We start from the raw sequence: 20,695 nt of genomic DNA, 5'->3' as shown, positions 1-20,695 counted from the left end.
TCTCATGCTTCAGCGCACGCTAGATATTCAAGTGTAACGCAGAGCCTTGTTTTGCTTGTAAAGCGTCCAAAACCAGCAGATTTACTCTGTCCTGAGAGCAGCACACATTCTTGACGCTTGTGTGGGTGATCTGTCATCTCCGCCACAAAGACTGAATGCCTAAAGCGGCTCAGTGGAGAGTTCAGAGGAAGCTCTGCAGCCTAGCAGCAGCCAGGAACTCGGGGTTGGCTCTGCAGCAGAGGAGCAGACTGGAGAAACTACAGCTTCAGAGAAAATGTAAAAAACAGAGGAAAAATCCAAAATATATTGCTGTGGTTTAGTTGAATTTACACTGTTCATAAAAAAATAAAAAATAAAAAAAAAAAGAACACAATGATTAGGGCTTCAACCAATTATTGTGATTATTGATTATTCTGACGATTAAAAGGATATAAAAAAAATTGGCACTCATTTTAATGTCTAACCTTTTATATGAATGCATTAAAAAAGCAAATCAATAAATTTAACTGGAATTCTATAATTATCTGGATGCATCTGGCTTATAGAACAATATTAATTATTATTATATGTGTGGACTTTGTTAGTATTAATTTGTGTCTTTATTTTCTTATTTGCTCCAGTTTAGCTTGCATTAGCTTGTGCTATGTTAAGTGTGGAACATCTTTCTGATAAAAAATCAATAAAGTTCAATTCATTTAAAAAATGCTAATAAATAAGTTTCTCTTTTAAATAGGAATTATCTTTATGTCTGAAATGCAACGACAGCATGCCGATGCATCTGCAAATAAAATAAAATCATGTGAAAAACTTAACTCTTTCTGCTTCAGATAATACTGTGAGGGTTAACATGTTGATTGCGATTGATTTATATAAATAAATGATAAATTAATCATTTATTTTGCAGAATTTGAAACCAGTGAAGCTACGGCTGATATTAGAGAAGTTCTGGGTAATATATTTACAAAAGACGTTTTTCCATCTTAAATACCAAATGTACATATTTTTTGTAAACTAACTGCTCTGACTTGTTCTTTTGTGTATTCCAGTTAATGATTAACAAACTACTAAGCTTGTTGATTTCAATAGCCAATTGTTTCAGCCCTAATCCTGAAGCTGAACTTCATCAGTGTAAACATTTCATAACTTCTGTAATTCTAGTACATGATGCTTGTTGGAGTTCAGGGTCTTAAATTAGATAGAAGGAACAAATCAGAATCCATCCGTCCTGCTCTTCACTCATTAAATCTGAAGGAGGATTTAACTCTTTGTCCTTCAAATGAATTTCCCAGTTAAAGCAGCTCTGCCCTGCAAGGCAGATTGGAGCATAGATTGGTTTGTTGTATCGGCCCAATCTAAGGCATGACTGACGCAGGGCAAGGAGAAACAAAGCCCTGAAATATTCAGCTGACTGATGCATGATTGGATGAAAATATTATCTTTTTTAAAGTTATTTATGAAAAGCACAAACTCCACTGGTAAACCATCTGGCGTAGCAGGGTAAATATGGAACTACAGTGGGGCCATAAAGTTTTCAAAAAAGAAACAGAAAATATTTAAAAATTGAAAGTAAAACAGGTAAAACCTACTTTTAAAATTTCTTTTCCCAGTTTTACGAACTGAAGAACTGAACTATGGGGTTCTTCTGCTTTACTAGCGTGAAATGTCCAACATGAACTGAAAATGCTGCAGACAGTTTTCTGATTTATTTTTTCCTCTGATTTCTGTTGACATAAGCGTCTATCAGTTCAACAATCATACAATGAAGATGATGTTTTAGAGACTTCAATTTCCCACAGTGAATGCAACAAGTTGGAAATATTTTGCACAGATGGTACGTTGAACCATCAATCATGATTCAATACAGTTTCAAAAACACGTTTTTCAGGTCCAAATCATTTATTTTTTAAGAATTTTAAATATATTTCCGTTTCAAATATAGTTCTAACATAATTTCTGGCAATAATATAGCTCCATAGTTAAAACACCAACATTAAACCAGAAAAACAAACTGATCTCAGATAAATTTTTTGCTTTTCTCTCAAGGTTGACCAAATTTAAAATCTCACATTAGAAGCAAAGGCAGATAAGAAAACTAGACGTATGATTGTACAAAAACAAATTGTTAAGTAGATGATCATATTTTTTAGATGTGGAGTTCGAAACCTGCTGAGCAACGTTATGACTTGTCAGCAACAAAAACAAACTACAAGCTATAGCAGCTGAAGAAAAGAAGCCTGGTATCATCTGCCACACTTTACTTGACATTTTGTAATTTCCAATGCAAGGTTGAAAATATTCAAGCTTTCAAATGCATATTAAGTAAAGTCCACCCACCCCCTAAAATCTTGCATGTGCATGTCTTAGTATCTCAGAATCCAATTAACTTCAAGTTTTTTCTCTGACAAAGAGATGAAACAGAAACCGTTGCAATAAGTTCACATTTCTGTCCGATATCAAGAAAGAAACTCATGACATCGATAGCAAGGACTACAGAGGGTGTCTGAGTGACCAAACACTTCTGATCTGATCAATCTTATTCATAAGGGAAATTGATCTGCAGCGAGGATCATAAATACAAAAAAAACCATCCTAAAAAAAAAAAAAAAAAGGCAGAATCATTTCATAATGTTGTCCTCTAACGTCTCTTGTCCAAATACAGTTCCTGTTCCTCGCCACAGTCATCTGCTTTCCATGCTGCAGATCTAGAACGTGTTGAGGGGAACATAATGAGCATTTTTAAAAGAGACATGGCTTGAAGGAAAATGGGAATCAAGTGACCCTGTGCTGGGAGGACGGCGGGATTTAATCAGGTTTCAACACAGAACATTACATTCTGTGGAAAACCGTCGCTTTAATGTAATAGAAATTACATCTACAAGACAACAAACCAAATTAATTAAGGAAAACATGCAGCAAACAAAAATATCCAATTTTCCTGTCAATTCTAAAAACAACTTCCTGTGTAAAACCCCCCCCCCCAGAATTCAAAGAGAAGACCAAGAGTATTGGCCCAGTATGAGGGGTTTTATGATCCAAGTCAACAGCTTTCTGCCCTGGGGAGGTAGGTCTGGTTCTGCCAGGGGGGCTTTAGGGACAAAGCTTTGGTTCTTCAGTTTCACATGCCGTGTTGAGACTCTCTGTCTCAGGTTATGTCTGCTGACGTGACTCATGTAGCTGAAGAGGATCCGATTCATTTAGACTGCAGCAGATGTCCATCACAGTTCGTTTTTCATCGCATAAAGACGAAGCATTCATAAAGTCTGGACATTAAAAATGTCCAAAGAAGATTTAAAAACCTGTTTCTTCAGACAAATTCAAAGTGTTAATGAAGCGTTTGAGCCAACCAGTCGATTCTTTTGCTTCTTTCGCGTCGACAAGTCGCAATTACGCAACAAAACCGATTTACTCAAGATGATGAGAATCTAGGAGAGTTTCAGAATCGTTATAAAAACAGAGACAACAGGTCAAAAGCTTGGGGCTGATCAGGTGGATGGATGAGAAAGAGTCAGACACCAGGCCATGCATTGTTTCGGCAGCCTTGGCAACACAACTTTGGTAAATTACTTTATATTTTTATACATCTCAAATCTGGACACAGTTTAAGAAACGTTCTGGGGATCTGACAATCTTTCCCTACCGTCTGAGCCGCAGCCCAGAGTCACCAGAGCAGCAGGTGGGTAAATCAAAGGCGATCCGTTTACGATAAGTTTAGTCTATAGAGTTCCAATGTGTGCAAATGTGATCAATTTGACTCCTATAGATGCAGCAGATTAGAATATACCCATCAGTAACCGCCAGAGTTTGAAAAAAACAAAAAAAATAAATAAACAAAAACAGTCGGACTCTGGTTTGTGCAACTATTCGGACCACAGTAGCAGAAGTTTAGCGCTTGGCTCCTTTGCATCGTACAGAGAATCTCAGAAATTGGACCTCAGAACTTCGTTCAGAACTACTTCTGTTCACCAACTGGTCTTGCTGAAATTCAATTCAATGGGAGAAAGCCCACTCACTGTGCTGGAAGTGAGATGAGAATCAAGCAGAGTTTCACAGGAAGACAATGACCAGGCTAGAAATTACTTCTTTCTATCTCTGTATAACAAACTTCTGTCCGTCTGAAAAGAGGGAATAAAGCCTCCAAGTTGCTGTGAAGCGATTTCTCCTGTGTTTCTAAGACGTTACATTCACTAGTCGATTGAACTTTTATCACGTTTACATCTGCCTGGTGGAAAATACGACCCATACCTTGTTGCTCGTGATGAGGCCGGAGCGTTTGTTTTTGGAGCGGCTGAAGCAACCGGTCTGTTAGTAGCAGCTACACAGGAAAAAGAAAAAAAAGCCAATAAAGCAATGATCATATCCCAGACCTTTGATTTTATTTCACTGAGAAGACTTGCCTGTGGTTTTTGGTCTCGCTCCATTAGCAGCCTCAGCTGCTGGTTTCCTACTAATGCCATTTGGTGCCACTCTCTGTTTGGTACCATTGGTTACTGTTGCATCAGCAGTCTTGACGGGTCCGACTGGCCTCCTGTCAAGAGCTCTCGTTTGGTTTTTAGCTGTGGATGAAACTGCTGGTACACCTGCTGGCCTTTTAGGCACAGCTCCTGCAGCAGAGGGTTTCGATGCTGCTGCAACTCCTCCTGCTGCTGCTTTCCTCCCTGCAGAGGAAGATTTAATATCCCTCTCCGTGCGGTGGGAAGCAGTTCCCGGCCGTGAGCCGGATCCAGCAGCGCCAGCAGAGGATGTTGGTTGGATTTTACTTCCAGCCGCTTTTGGTTTGACGTTGGGATCCACCGCTAAGGCCTTCCCATTGGCCTTCTCAGTCTCTGCAGGTGCTGCTGCTTCCGGTTGAGTTTGGGCTTCCTCGTTTATGTTTTCCTGAGATGAGCGCTCCGCTACAGCAGCAGCTTCACCGAGCTCCGAGGTCTCCATAGTAACTCCATCCGGCTTCATCCCCCCTGTAGGTTGGTATGTTCAGTGTGGAGCGTCACACCGGCCAATTCTTGTAACACTTTAGTGCCCTGCAGAGAGAGAAAAGGAAATAATCTTTAAGCTATCAAAAATACAACAATACTCTATAAAATACTGATCAGGGTTTGGAAGGAATTTGTGTAACAAACAGCCTAAAAAATCTAAAGGAAAGACCAAATATGGTCAAGAGTTCTCAGAGTGTGGGAGAGAAAGAAAACAAAGCAGGAAGTGAGCCGAACAAGTTGGCAGCAAATAACTGAAGCAGCTTGCCCACTTTGACACTCCAACATGTAAGATGATAATGAACAACTAACACATAAAAAAAAAAAAACTGAAAACATCTGGAAACTGAAAGAGGAAAAAAACAGGATTGTGTTCTGAAAGGAAACTTCAGGAAAATGCGCAACAATCGTCTGCAATGCAAAAATAATGATAAGTATTTTTGGTCTACTTTGTAGTACAGATTTCTTGAAATAAGTCAAAACTAACTTGCAAGTAACTTTTGAACACAACATAAGAGTTTACGTATATGACTGCTTGCTTAGTATTGATGGCAACATACTAGTTCCCCTGGCAGATTATTTCACATAAAAAGATATTTCCCCATGTTATAAGTGAAATAATAAGTCAGTGGATGGAGGAATTTTTAAATCAATATTGATGGATTATTTACTTACAAACTCCTACATCTTGTTGAAAAGTTACTTGGAACATTTGAAGGAAGACAAAATAAATATTTTCACATGAAACGAGACCAAAAATATTTGGTAAGATTTTGTGTTTCTGCAGTGTGATTTACATTTCAATTTACTGAAATATAAATAAACGTCTTCCTATCGTTTCTGTAAGTGATTGTGCAGAAAAACAGGGATAAAACTAGGAGGAAGACTGGAAGGAAAATGCACCATAGGAAGCTGTGGTGAAGAATTTGTGTGAGCAGAATCACAAAATACCTTTCATAACAGTTTATTCAAGTAAAACTTAGCCATAGCTATAATGCGTTTGTGTAATTTCTTGTGTCTTGAATCTGTTCTTTAATAAAAAAGCCTGGTTAAGCTGAGAAAGGTTGAGTCAATCATTTAACACACATTACGTAACTTTATTCTCCTGATTTTTCTCACCAGTCTAAGCTTTAGCATCTTGGCTACTAAAAAAACATCAGACGTAGAAATTGAACATAGATTCATCCAATGACGATACGAGGGCTTTCCAGCAGCAGAAATGAGCAGAACCAGTCTTTGTCAAGACGCGCAGAGGCTCTGTAAAGTTAATTTTGACCTTGGGGGAGGGAAAACAACTTTTCGTTTCCTCAACAAATTAGTCAACCATTTGTAGGCTAAAGCAACTGTGGCTACATGCTAACCTTTAAAATTACAGACAGAAAAACGGAGGAAGATGGAAAAGAAACCAGGATAAAGAACTAAATTAATTTAATGTTAGCAATCCTCCAGCTGACAAGGAAAACAACACAAGATGGTATTCCGTTTCTTGTATAATCCAACATTATGTAAGCCGCTGTAATACAGGTTTCATGGAAATGATGTAGATCTTCATAAATCATCCGATTCGTTTGGAGAAAGTGGTTTTAGTCGATGCAACAGTTCTCTAAATGCCAACAAGCATTTATTTTCTCGTTTCATACAGTCACTCAATAGAAGTAGCCTTTAAGAAGCTATTAAACTTGCTTCATTAAACCCACATTTTTGTTTTTAAATGTACATTTTTATTGGTGTGATGTAATTTTCATCAGCTGCAAGTAGAAAATGATCATAATCATCAGAAACAAAGTTGCAAATGTCCATCTGTGTGTTTCAGTTTGTGATAAAGTTCCTGAAATAAACGGGATGTTCAGTAATTTACTGGACAGGTCTGTATGCACCTTGTACTTTTGAAAAAACTTTTTAAAAAGTTACAGATTGATGGTTCCATTTTGGGCATTTCAGAAGCCGGCAGTCCAGTGTAGAACCGGACCCTTTGTTCCCAGACCCGGACCGACCCGTTAGGACGGTTCAGTTCAAACCTGAGCGGTTCTACAGAAACTCTTTGCAGCAATTCTTGTTCTGCTGGAGCAGCAAATGCCTGGAGTGGTTGTGATACAAGATCATCCTTTAGAGACTGAGCCAACTCACAACTGATTACATCAGGGAAAAACAATCAACTTTTATCTCATCAGATTACACCTTTTTAATTTAGGCCTTAGGGCAGCAACTAAATTATTTTACTAATCAATTATGTGGATTAAGACTCACATTGTGCAGATTTTTCTTTTAAGTGCTTGAGCTCATTTTATTCAATGTTAGAAATGCATAAGAAAATGCAGAATAAAAGTTAACAGAATTTAAACCTGGAGACAGAATTGGCCACTTGAATTAAATGCAAAATGTTTACATTTTCTGTACAGTTTTTGTGTAATAACTGCTCTTTTTTTCATAAAGCCGTCTTGTTTTAGTCTCCAGTTGCAGATGAATTCATCACTAACTTAGTGGATAATTATTTCAACAGCAATCATTTCAGCCCCAAAACAAACTGAAAGCTGAATGAGTACGGGAGTCGAAACAAAAGCATTTCCCCTACCTTTACTCAAACATCTAAATGCAAATACAACTGACGTCTTTATCAAAAATCTATTTAAAACAATCGGACTAGAAAAAAATACAGCCTGTTTATATAAAATAAATATAAAACTGACTAAAATCCGTCACATTCCATCTTTAATAGATTTACCGTCTTCAAATCTTACAGCCGTCTGCAGTTTAGTTGCATCTGGCCTTCCTCTGCATGTTAAGGTGCTGGGCTGCGTGCGTTTGATAAAATGGGTCAGTTTTAATGCTGCGTTTATCATAGGCAGAGATTACGGCGCGCTGCAGCCACAGGAGGAGTTAGGAAAGCACCGAGCAGACGGATAGGAGGAGGAGGAGGAAGAGGGGTTTGTTGACACTGGAGTCAGAGCTTAGTTTCATCTGTGGGCCTACATCAGATGACTGTCGCAACAAAACAGCAGAAGAATGCACAGGGTGAGCCAAATGTAATCAGTGACGAAGCTGAGGAGTCGTCCGAAAATGAGGTTAATTTAAAGTTCAGCTGCTTTGTTCTACGGTACAAATGTGTAAACAGGGTTCAAAGTTATCGGTTGGGCTAAACAAAGAAATTTTTTTACCCCAATTTCTCTCTAAATTGTCTTTATGTGGATAAACTCTGGAAGGATGAGAAATGGGTTTAAACTGGTCAAACTTGGGGTTTAATCAAATCAGGGACGTCCTTTTGTTTGGTCTAGACCAAAAGCAAAATGTTTGGTTTCACGTTGTGCTTTTTTTGCAAGCAAACTGTAATTTGTAAACAGAGCCACATGAGTGACATCATGGCTCCCGCTGAACAAAAATGACGGGGATAGAGAACAAACCCAGGAATGGAAATCATGGAAAACATGCTCCATGGGTCATAGAAAAAATTTACTGGATGATAAATTATCACAGAAACGATTGTGATAAACGAAAACACTGTCGTTTTGATTCCTACCCCTAGAATTAGACTGTCTGCTCTTTCAGCCTGTAGTGATAAATTGTGGGGAACAAAAGCAGGTTACAGCTGAATTTAGTTATTTCTTAAAATAAAATTCTGCTCCGAGTTCAACTCAAAAGTCGAGCTGAGAGCAGAAATCTGTGTGCATGAGAGTCAAAGGTGAACCAAGAGTCACAAGCAAACATTTCAGCCAGACTGGGGTCACATCTGACTCCAGATTCTGGGTCGCTGAAGCTTAAAGATGATCTACTAGGCTTCCTTCAACAGGTTCAGATAGATCACAAAATATGTAAATTTTCTTAGATAATGATATTTTATTCTGCTCAGTTCTGACCATTTTAAGCTCCTTCCAAAATGAGCCGTTTTAAGGCCTCTTTTCACTTTAAATCCAAACAAGCTGCTGCTGGCCACGCTTACTCAACTCTACATTAATACTCCATGAAAACGGCTGCAAACGCATGCATGAAATTACAACCATACATCTTTGAAAAGCAAAAGTGGAACCTCCTGCACAAACAACAAGAATGCAGCAAGTGGCGTCTGGATGGCAAGTCCACAACAAAACGTGCGTCTTTTCCAGCAGCCATTGTACACAGCGGTAAAACCAACTGCGCCAACATGCAAGGCAAAGGTTGGTAGGTTTCTAAAACGGCTCAACGGCCTGGTGTGTGTTTTTTTTAAGTGTTGGGCCATTTTTAAAAGTAGTTGAGACCCAAATGGGAAAAAAAATTCAAAAACCAAATTTTCCATAATAGATCCCCTTTAAGATTATTTAAGTCCAACTAAGAGGCAAGTACTGCTTCAGCTTTCAAATGTTTTTGGCATTTTCTTTTGCTACACTTAGGAAATATGGAATAAACTCAAAAATCAAGCTAGTTTCCAAAAGTGACGTCCGAGCTACATACCAGCCCAGCTGGGTGGTGTTCTGAAAAGCCTGTATAGCATGACAGCTTAATGGCCAGCAAAAGTTTCCCCAAACTGAAACAACTTTGACTCTGACGCAGTCAGGCCTGGCAAGCATCTGCCATCCAAAATCAACTGGCTCCAATTAGAGGCAGATGTTTTTATTTGAGGATTGAAGCCATTGCAGCGGCTGAAGGAAGCGAACGTGTTCAGCATCGGCAGCAGACGCACGTCTGACCCACCTACATTCCAGCTCTCATGAGGAAGCCTGAGGCAGAGACATCTGGCTCACGCATGTGTGCAGCAAATTGAGTCACAGAGGTCAGACGGACCTACACATACGAGTGACGAGTTAATGGATGAGAAGCAGCATGTCGAGGAGTGACCGGACGATCAATGGCTGCCATGAAGACGAGGAATCCACTTCCTTCATTCTCCTAATTCCACCGCCGCACATGACTGAGCTTTACATTCTTACAGAACCACACCGTCCCTCTTTACAAGCTCAAAAGTTAAAAATAACACTTCCTGCTGCTGTAGATTCAACCCAACTGTAAATCCCAGTGAAAGTGTTTCAAGTCGTCAAAGAGCTGACAGGAAGCAGGTGGCGTGAATTTATTCTCGGGGAGAAAGGACCAAGAGGGAAAGGAAGGGGTTTTCCCCGCTTCCTGTGGAGAAAATTCAGCAACACAGGATGCAAAAAGCTGCTTATGTCCTTTTTAGATTCTCACAGGCAACTTTTAGTGAGAACTTCTAAAGCAAACTGATGCTGGCTCAAGTAACTTCAGTCGACTCCTGCAAATGAGAAGCCGTGTGAAGATTCCTGCTGCTCAGGCTGACCATACAAGGAAGTGGTGGCGTCGTTTCTGTTGTCAGTATGAGGGTTTCACACACACACACACACACACACACACACACACACACACACACACACACACACACACACACACACACACACACACACACACACACACACACAGGAGAACGAAGGATAAGAAACTTAATTCAAAAGCAGACAAATAATAATCACACAGACTTGTCACAATAAATTCAGCTGGGTGACAAATTGTCCCAATATTTATTGCAATAAGTGATTATTGCAAGACTAATTTCAAGCAATATATTAATAACGGCATAATAATGCAAGTCCTCACTCTCTTATCCAATAAACATTACTTTTGTAAAGAACACTTACTGCTGGAAGACATTTTAACTGTATAAAATAAAACAAAATGAGTTATAAACAAAATTGCCCAAAAAGTCTGATCAGATTAATATATTTTAACTTTGAATATGGCAGATAATTTCACATATAAAGTATTTTTTCTCAAATATTAAGCAATTATTGACTTAAAACAAGATCCTATTTCTTGCAGAGAAAGTTGGTGTTTCCCAATTTAAGTGCACCAAGATAATTACACCAGAAATGTAACCAAAAATATTTTAAGACCGTTTTTAGATTTCATTTTCAATTTTTTTTAGAGAACATAAAGAAATGAGGCAGGAGGAGAAAAAAATAATCTCGTCTGGCCTAAAAAAATCTGATTTTATTTTCAAGCCATATCATCCGGTGTTATAAGATTAAACTATAAACAGGCTTACTGAAGCATAATATCTAAAATGTGGATTGGTGAATAAAATACCAAACTGCTCCGGTCATTACAATCTGGAAGGTTCTGCCTTTGTCTCACCTGTGCAACAGTAATGTGAGCAAACTGTTAAGAGAGGCATTACTTAACCAAATGTGTTAAGCGAATGCTAGCGTCCCGTTAAAGCCGCTCCAAAGCAGGAGGCTGAGTGAAGCTATGAGCTGAACAGACGAAGCCTGCATGCCTTAAAGGGAGTGGCTGTCAAAACGCCAGGTAACCCCGGCTCCTGGCAGAGCGACGGCCACAAAACGCTACACAGAACTGGGTTACAATCTGTCCGAAACCCGGCAAACAAACACGCAACGTTGGCAACAACACAGCCAAGTTAAACACTGAACAGAAAAAAATTTATTTTTAATATCTCAGAATAAATCCATCTATTCTCATTGTTTGTATGTAAATATTTGATATGAATGAAGTCAGAGAATGGTAGACCAGCAGCTCTATTGTCTGGCTTTGCATCAAAGATCCAGCCTCGGGCTCGGTGCTGGGAGGTGTGGGGGTGGGTAACGACTGGATTAACTGGTACAAAAAAGAAAAAGGGAAAGAAGGAGCAGCTGGCAAAAAATTTTAGTAAAAAATCCTGGGACAGCAAACGTGTTTTAATAAAACTGGATCCAAGACCGATTGCTCTCCTGTGAATTGGCCGCTTCGCGATAAACAAGCCGACAGTTCGTCAATAAAACACTGGATATCCTCTGGGCCGGATCCGTTACCGTCCCAGTGAGCAGGCGGTGTGAGCCGAGGCCAGCGGGCCAGCGGCTGCGTTCGCTGCCACACCCCAAAACGTTATGCTTTAAAATAAAAACTGCACAAGAAGCAGCAAAATTTATTCAGAACGAAGGTAAACAGACGGGCTTTTAGAGGGCCAAATTACCCGTTAAATAATTACAGAGCACTGGTCCCAGTTCCAGTCTCAGACTGACTGGGTTCCTGAAACTGCAGCGCTAGCAGCTACCACTTTATCCTAATAGGCAGGAAAGTGCCAGCCTGTAAACCACAGTGATGAGAGCTGCAGCAGGGCATCAATCCTTCATCCCACTGCTGAAAAAACAAACACTTTCAGAGTTGATGATTTTATTCTCATTCTTCGCTCTGAAAAGATTCAGAGCCAGGAGAGAGTTTCAGTTTCCACAGGTTGGGAACTGGCAGAGCAAACATCCAAACCCTTTCTGGTGTGCGAGAAGAAGAGTAATTCAGAAGTAAAAAGACGAATCAAGGTTGAGGAAACGACTGGTCGACCATCAAAATAATCAACTAATTTAATAATTGATTAATTAACTGGAGTATTCATACTATAAAAGAACGCCACACCCAGGACAGCAACAAAACCAGAACTGTACAAACAAGGTGCACATTTTGCTTTCAAGGTGAAAAGTCTGCTTTCTCCAGATCTCTTCAAATGGCAGATTTAGCTTCAAATTCTGTGTAAAACAATAATAAAAATTTATCAGCTCTTGGTATATAATTATCAAAAAGAAAACAGATTAGTAGGCAGTATTTTTTTAGCTGTAGATATACCTTTTGCTACAACTGACCAGGAGTACACAAAAACAAATGGGAAAATAAAAAACATTTTCCCATTTTAAACATTTTCATTTGCATCTTTTATTTTGTTTCCAAGTCATGTAAAATAAATCGTAGGAGGTTAAATGGAAAGTCTGCAGAATGTGCCAAGTTTTTAATCAATTACCAAAAATAATCCAAATTGAGGGATTGAGAAACAGATTTTTATTTCCAGCATCTATAACATGTGACACAACTAATTCTTTCTCCAGTCCAGGTTCGGTTTTTTAACAGCATTCTCATGTTAAAAATGGACTGAAATTAAAGTTACCAGCAAGTTTCAGCGTTTCTCACTGAGAGAAACGTCATGCTGGTTTTGCAAACTGAAGCATGACATATCGAAAGCAAGAGGCAGTTAGGAAGAATTCCCCTTCCTGGTGTTTTCATGGAGGTAGATTAGGATCAGGTACATTGTGTGTACGATAATACAAAGTACTCCAGTACGCAAACAAGGACATCTGTGTTAAATGTACCTTAACCAACCAGAGATCTGATACTTTCAAGGTGAGCTCCTGCAGTTTGACCTGGAAGTATGCAACGCTTCTAATGCAGGAGGGAAAAACACCAACGGGTAAAAGTAGGAAACGTGAGCTTTGTATAAATGTAACAGCAGCTTTTACACTCAGTGTTGCAACATTTAGCCAATCCCAAATTGATAAACTCAGCCAGAAAGAAAGAAACTCAAAAATCTAATCTGTCCAAGCTTAATCAAACACTACCAAGGCATTGCACTAATACTATTATAAGCTTTCCCCCAGAAAACTTGATAAACCCAGTGGTTGGGTGCTCAGGCAGTCATTCATCCAGCGGTCCGCCATGTTTGAGTTAATTATTTCTTTTTTTAAGTTGACAGAAAATGTAAAAATATCACTTGGTAATTATGTATTATTAAAAGATTGGAAGATTAATATCTGAACACCAACTATAAAGTCTTAAAAAATGCAAACATAAAAAAAAAAAAAAAACTTAAATGAATAAGCAATGCTTAGCCTGGTGGGGGCATAAGTAAAGCCTGGTGGCCCGCCAGGCTTATAATACACTGGGGGAAACGCCGTCTTAGGTGCTGAAGCCATTACAGAGGGAGAAATCCCAACGTTAGTCCCTTTATGTGTCGTTTAAAAGGTTTTCTACACGTTTGCTGTTCATTTAGGCTGGAAGAGGCTTTCAGGAGACAAGAGGACGGTTGAAACGAGAATTTGCTACTTTTTATCATTTCAGCTTTCAAGTCATTTTTCTACACAGGATGGATTCGTAAACGCTACCAACCTTTGAAATTTAAGTCGAGGAAGATCTGTATTCTATAGGAAATGTGCTCAACTAGTCGTATAGCAAAGCTAGCCAGGCTAACCGTTAATATAAAATGTGCAATTTTCAAAAATCATGCAGTAGAAATGGATAAATGACACACAATAAATGAATAATATGCAAGCACTGCAAGATGTTCTGACCTTACAGGAGGCTCAAAGCGCCACTCTAACAACCAATGGCTACTATGCTGAGCTACGTCACAATCACAGCAACTGGGAAACAAACTTATTGCAAATCCTGCATAGTTGAAGCATTGACCTAAGATCTAAAGAGATGAAGAATAATAATGAGTTTGTGTCAAAAATGAATAAAAATGCTGCACAAAATTAGATTTTTGGAGTTTTTGTGAACTTCAAAAAAGTTGGTTTGTTTTTTTGTGAACTTTAGGCATCATTACACCCCTGTAAAACCATTCATTATTCTGTACTTAAGAAAAGAATTAAATGGAGGCAGCAGTAGAACTGCTCATGTCTGGGCTTAAAAGACAAGAGTAAAGTGTTGGTTGCAGCAGAAGTCACACGCCACAATTTTCCCAAAACATTTCTGTTACTGCCTCATATTTGTTGTAGATCCTCTTTTGTCCAGATAATCCTCCAGTTAGAACGCGGATACAGACACAAAAAAGGTAATTTGTTGAAAGAAAGCAGAGTAGAAATTAAGCCAAAAGTTGTACAAATATATACATTTTGCATTTATGGTTATGAAAAAAAGAAGAAAAGCATCCACTAAAGAAATGCCATGTTATCGCATTTTACGCAACAAAATGTTTTTGCTAAAAATCTGCAGAATGTGAAAATTTTATCCAACTAATTAATCGATAGCTAAAGACCAGTAGCATCCCTACAATGAACACAAACTTTCAGAGATGCACAATTTACAATTAATTTCAAAGTACTAAATTAAAAAAGTCAGTAAAAAAAACCCGAGTTATCACCATTTACTTTTCATTTTCCTACTGCAAACTAAATCAATGAGAGCCGTAAAGTTCAGCAGATTTTCTGAATAAAAGAAAAATGTTTCCTTAGCTCCTCTGCGCTGCTGTGACATCAGGAAAAGGAAAGAGGGAAACGGAAACAGAGGCGTTGAAAGGGAAAGCTGTGATGAAGTAAAACGTACATCTGAACACGCCAAACAAAAGACAGAGCCTGTTAAATATTAAAACTAAAATCTGTTACAGAAAGTTAGAATTTAAACGTTAAAACATCAATACAAGTCATTTATTCAAGCTTAAAGAGTTTTATCACCCAAGTGAGGTTGCCTCATCCACCTACAAATTAAATTTGTGCAGCCATCATTTTAAAACATAAATATTTCAGGGGTCAAAGGTCAAAGAAAACCAAGTGTCAATCAACTGTGCTACAAAGAGTTTAAATTTTAGCTTCACAAAGCAGCACAATTAATTTGTATAAATTTAGTTTGAGTTTGTCAATGTGGTGTGGGAAGGGCAGGTTGATCTCTAGGCACTTTTTTTCAATTTTAAAATTTATAACAGCACAAACCAAATTCAGTATCATTTTGTAAATGTGGTTTGTTGGTTGGCCTTTGAAGGCAATATCTTTTAAAACTGTAGCAGCAAAAAACGAAGATTTTTTCCTGCACAGATGTTTGACACCAATTTCACACCCAGAAATACAAACCTGTCTTTTGGGGCCAAAAGTTTTAGATTAATACATCATTAGCTTTCTAAAATAATGTCCCAAGTCTTTTTTTTTCTTTTTCGCCAGAAGTGACTTAGGAAAAAAAAGAAAAAAAAGAACCGGTTTTGACAAAAAAAAGAAGATGGAGATAAATTAATTTGAAATTAAGCTTCTGAAGTGAATCTTTGGAAACTGGTCAAGCAATCAGAATAACCACAAAAAGGATGAAATTCACACCCTGGGGGAGGTGAGTAAAGTTTTAGGTCAGGGGTGTCCAAAGTCGGTCCTGGAGGGCCGGCATCCTGCATGTTTTAGTTCTGTCCCAGGTTTAGCACACCTGCATTAAATGAAGGCTCCTTAGAAGGCCCAAGGAGAACATAGACTTTGAGGAGGTCGTTACTACCACTAGGGAGAGAACTAAAACATGCAGGATGCCGGCCCTCCAGGACCGACTTTGGACACCCCTGTTTTAGGTAAAGCGAGAAGACATCCCACGCCCGGCTGAGGGTTCCTCCTGTCAAACGCTCATCCGTCTAAAGCCAAAGCCGGAGGACAAGTGCAGCTCGTCACATCTAAACCCTGCCAACCACACCCAGCCATGTCCACAACACTCCGATTATGTAATGCAGGCTGCGAGCCAAACCAGCATCTCTCCATCACTGAGATTTGTACTCCCGATAGACTGCCCTTTTCACTCTGCTCTGAACAGTCAATAATGAGATCACTGGATGCAAATATGAAAACCTGATTTAATCTTAGCAGGGAGTTATGAGGAAATGTACACTTTTCCCAGACAGATTTACAATTTAAATACTCAATATAGGGCGCTTAATCCCCAATTACAAAGGAAATTACATTTCTTTTAAAAGCAGGTAGTTGAGGGACACATTCTGCACTAATGGGACCCCATAAGGGGCCTCAGTGTGGCCCCAGGAGGCCGATTGTTTATGATTTTTTTTAAAGGGGGGCTCAAGTGGAGCTTTAATAACACCATTTGTTTCTGGAAACAAAAACACCAAACCTCCCCTCCCTGGTTTAGCAGGAAAAAAAAAAGAGGACGGTCCAGCCTTGACAGAACAATAGCAATAATGCGCAAAGGGAGCCTGCAGGGTGAAGCACATGAGATTAGTCAATAAACTGAACGCCAAGCAACCCCAGGCGCCTCTTTTACCGCCGGAGACACAGACACCAATGTCCTTTTTCTGGAGGAAAAGCTACTCTAACCACGGCCCAGCCGAACCCGAGCCGTCTGGCTACAAGCCGGCTACTCCAATAACGCAAACAAACGTAACACAAAAACACAATATGCACCTTCTTTCAGCAGAGAAAACAAAGACGACAAGGTGCCGAGACGTGACTTAAATTAAATCACCCCTGAACAGAAACGACAAAGCGTTACTAAAGAAAATGTTACCTTCTGGACCGCCGACGTTGTTCTTCAGCACCACTTGAAGATGAGAGCAGTTCCTCCGGATCAGAACCAAATAATGTCGACACAAACCGGCACCAAATTAACAATGGAGCCGCGCGCCCTGATGCGAGCGTCCCTCCGCGTGCCCTTCCCTCCACGTTTCAACGGCGACAGGCGGTTCTCCTTCTTGAAGGATGGACCCGGGTGGGGAGGGGTGAGGAAGAGGAGGAGGAAGGCGGTGACGAAGCGTCCAGCTGCAGAACAACGAAGAAGCGTGGTCTGCACAGATTTAAAAAAAAAAAAAAAAAAACAGATATGGAGTTAAAATCCTGTAAACGGTCCAATCAAAGCCGCCAAACGGTGGTGGTTATGCAAAACAAAGGTGACGTCAAAATGAGACTCGAGCTCCAAGTCAGAGAGTCCAGGCAGGAAGCTCCGCCCACTCAGAGGGGAGTCTCCATGCACTGCCTGGATGCTAAGAGGATATTAGTGGTTCACTGAAACAGAGGCGGATTATTTCATAACAGGGCCCGGGGTGGGCAGAGTACCCAGAGTTACACTCAGAAAGAGTTGCGCTATTTCAACATACTTTTATTCAAGTAAAAGTAAAAAATAGCCATCCAAGAAAATACGCAAGAAGGAGTAAAAAAAGTATTTGGTAAAAAGTAATATTTAAAAATATAACTAAATATAAAGTTAAGTGGAAATTTTGGTATATTAAGGAGACAAATGACAAAAATTCATATAAGTAACAAAAAATGAAATAATGCAAAAATAATCTTTTCCATGTATTTAAATAAAAAACGTTTGAAACCTTATAAAAACTGCAGGTGGATTTGGTTAAAACATGTTTGTTTTTCAGTCAGTGAAGTTACTCACAGTGGGTAGAGAATCCAGAAATTTTACTCAAGTCAGAAAATAAGAGTAGCGATACTTCATAATAAAATTACTCAAGTATAGCAAAAAGTATGATGCCGTCAAAATAATCCTAAAAGTACATTTTTTCAAACAAGTTACTGTAACTAGTTGCTACCCAACTCAGAGTAAGGGTAGCACTACTTCAACATATTTTTACTCAAGTAAAAGTAAAAAGTAGCCTTCCAAGAAAGAGAGTCTTGACGTTTATCACCCCAGAAGAGAATCTAAATAGCCAATCGTGCGTGGTTGCTAGGGAAAAACAAGAACTTTTGACCAATCAGGATCAGTGAATTTAATATCTTTGGGGTTCTCAGAATTTTGCCGCTGCCATAGAAACTGCTGGAAAGTTTTGCGTTGCTATGGTGATAAAGTTAATGATGACAAGCTTTTATTTCCAAGAATCTATTTCACCAGTCGCCACTGATTCCCACTTCTAGTAAAAGTTCATGTCTGAGTTGAGTCTTCAGGAGTAAAATTGCCTCCACCAGCCTTGGTTTTAAATATTTTGAAGACTGAACTTGTCCAAAACTTCAGTGTACTTTGATAAATCAGTGATTCTCCACACTAACTCCTCCCTGCTGGGGTTTTTCCTGACTTCACCATTGTGTTTAATTCCTGCTTTAAACAAAAAAAAAAAAAAAAATCCAAGACACTAAACTGCAAGAGCTGAATAAAGGAGTGTCTGTTTTCTGAAATTTGGATAGTTGAAACTTGATCCAGGGGAAAGTCTTTGTAAGGTTTACATTGTTCATTTCCTGTTCCCAAAGTTTCCTACAGTTTTCTCTCTCCTATGGTACAAGCTTTGAATGGACGAAAGCTAAATGCTTTTTCTGTCAATGCTGATTCTTCAACATGCAGCTGCAGAAAAACACAAGCACAGAAAAGGAAGACAAGAGGGAAACACGCAGAGAAGACTACAGCTCCCCGGAAAGACTTTTAGGGTGAAAAGACTCAGACATCAACTCTTGTTTTCTGCATTGAAATGCTGAGAAAGAAGAACAAAGACGTTTGGCGTAAAAAGAAAGGGATGATGGGAAATCGGAGTGACTGGTAACCAGTAGTTATCTGCCATGGTTTCACCAGAATCTCAGTCAAGCAGTCAAGGAAACCTATTCCAACAAACTTCCATGTATTTAAAACTGATCTCATGCTAATACAAAATACAACATAATTGTGAAACAGAAGGAGATATCTGTGCTTTTGAAGTCTTTATAAACTGAAAAGTGTGGTAAAATTAAGTGTTGGAAAATATATATTTTTATGAATTAAGAAAATCTGCCAAAGGAACTAATTGCTCCTTTGGCATTAGTTCTTTAAATAAGCTCTGATATCTTGCTGAGAAGTTACATTTAAGATCGTTTTGTCTTATTTCACGTGTGATGAGATATTTGCACTTGAAACTAAACCAAAAGTACTTTGTAAGAGTCTGTGTTTTTGCTGTGTAATTCCTCCTAAAGCCTGACACTAATGGTCTCCATCCATTCCAGATAGCTTCATAATGTTGCTACATAATGTTGTTACCCAGAGGTGTGGCTCAGAACCGGGCTCTTCCAATCCTAAACAGAACTACGACTGGCTGAAACCTCAAAAGGCTCTTCTGGAGAGACCTGCTTCTTTTAGATCTTCCTATTCTTTTGTGTGTGGGCTGCAGGACACATCACAGCGCAGACTAAAAGACACTGCACAGTTTATTATTTCAGCCCACAAATACAGCAGGAAAAGGAAAGGCTTGCTGGCGCAGGCACCTACGTTTGATCCGAGGCGCTTTGTTGGTATAAAGGCCTTGCAGTTCAAACACAGAGTCACAATTGAGCAAATGGAGCATATTTCAATTCAAACTGAGATCAAACTGGGAATCAACAAAGGATCTTACATTAGCACACAGAAGCAACAGCTGACAGACCATTAGTTGCTTCTGAATTAGCTACTTCCTCTGGGCTTTCAGTCTGCATTAAAGTCACTGAGGAAAGCTTCTGTATGTCCACGCATGGGGAGAGATAGATGAGCCGGGTTTGTGGGATGCATAAAACTGCGAACATTTCCTTCGGTCTCTCACAGACCCATTAACATGAGGTAAAGTCGGAGTAGTACATAATGGAAGATGATATTAGCTTAAGTGGGTGAGAAGCTGTGATACCTCTGTTCCTAAGGCTGCTGGAGAAGTAACCAGGAAATGGAGCCAATCATAGAGAAATCGATCCGAGAGGAAAGAAGATGTTTAATTCGCCTTCCCAGAAAATTGCAAAGTTGGAGCAAAAATTTGTTTTTTTTTAGCCAACAATGGAGAGGAAAAAATGACTATCTGTAAAAACATTTTACTTAACCTCATTTTGAGTCAAATGTCCAAAAAAAAGAGAGTTGTAGCTCATAAATTACAGTTTTAACATATCTTTCATTAACTTCACATTTCTTTATTAAAATGTTTCCTCCCCCAGATTGGTCTGATGTAATTTTCTGATCTTAAATCTTTTCATTAGCTCTAAGCACAAAATCAACTAAATTTACAGAAATAAAGGCCAGAAAACACCAGTCTTTATGTAATAAATCTACAGATCATTTCAGTTCATGAATTGAGTTGCTAAAATAAATTAACTCTTTAATAATATTCTAATTTTTACTGAATATGACTGTACGAGTACAGCTCAAAAGTTTAAAATCTCAATTTTATTGTAGCTTTTTTCTAAAAATTAAACTCATATGGATTAGAGGGAAATATTCCAAGGCTTTGCTTAAAAATTTAATTTCATGTAATTTTTATGATTATTGCTTACAGATAATGAAAATCCAAAATTGTGTGCCTCATATACAAAAATAAA

The 20,695-nt window shown here is 38.9% G+C and overlaps 1 protein-coding gene across 2 annotated transcripts in view; it reads right to left on the bottom strand.

Moving 5' to 3' along the window:
- The window catches only part of prr36a (proline rich 36a), a 36,696-nt gene extending 19,173 nt beyond the window's left edge, over positions 1-17,523 (bottom strand). For both annotated transcript variants that reach the window (XM_081610052.1, XM_081610054.1), the window contains exons 1-3: positions 16,965-17,523; positions 4,395-5,018; positions 4,243-4,312 (exon numbers count right to left, since the gene is read on the bottom strand). In XM_081610052.1, coding sequence (XP_081466178.1) covers positions 4,243-4,312; positions 4,395-4,950 — 626 coding nt within the window. In that variant the 5' untranslated portion in view covers positions 4,951-5,018; positions 16,965-17,523. The remainder of the gene's footprint in view (positions 1-4,242; positions 4,313-4,394; positions 5,019-16,964) is intronic.
- Positions 17,524-20,695: the final 3,172 nt, after the last annotated feature.

This window comes from Poecilia reticulata, chromosome 1 (assembly GCF_904066995.2).
Source record: "Poecilia reticulata chromosome 1, P_reticulata-male-v2, whole genome shotgun sequence".
Classification (NCBI taxonomy): Eukaryota; Metazoa; Chordata; class Actinopteri; order Cyprinodontiformes; family Poeciliidae; genus Poecilia; species Poecilia reticulata.
Note: the sequence above shows the minus strand (reverse complement) of the source record. Positions and strands in the feature narration are given on the sequence as shown.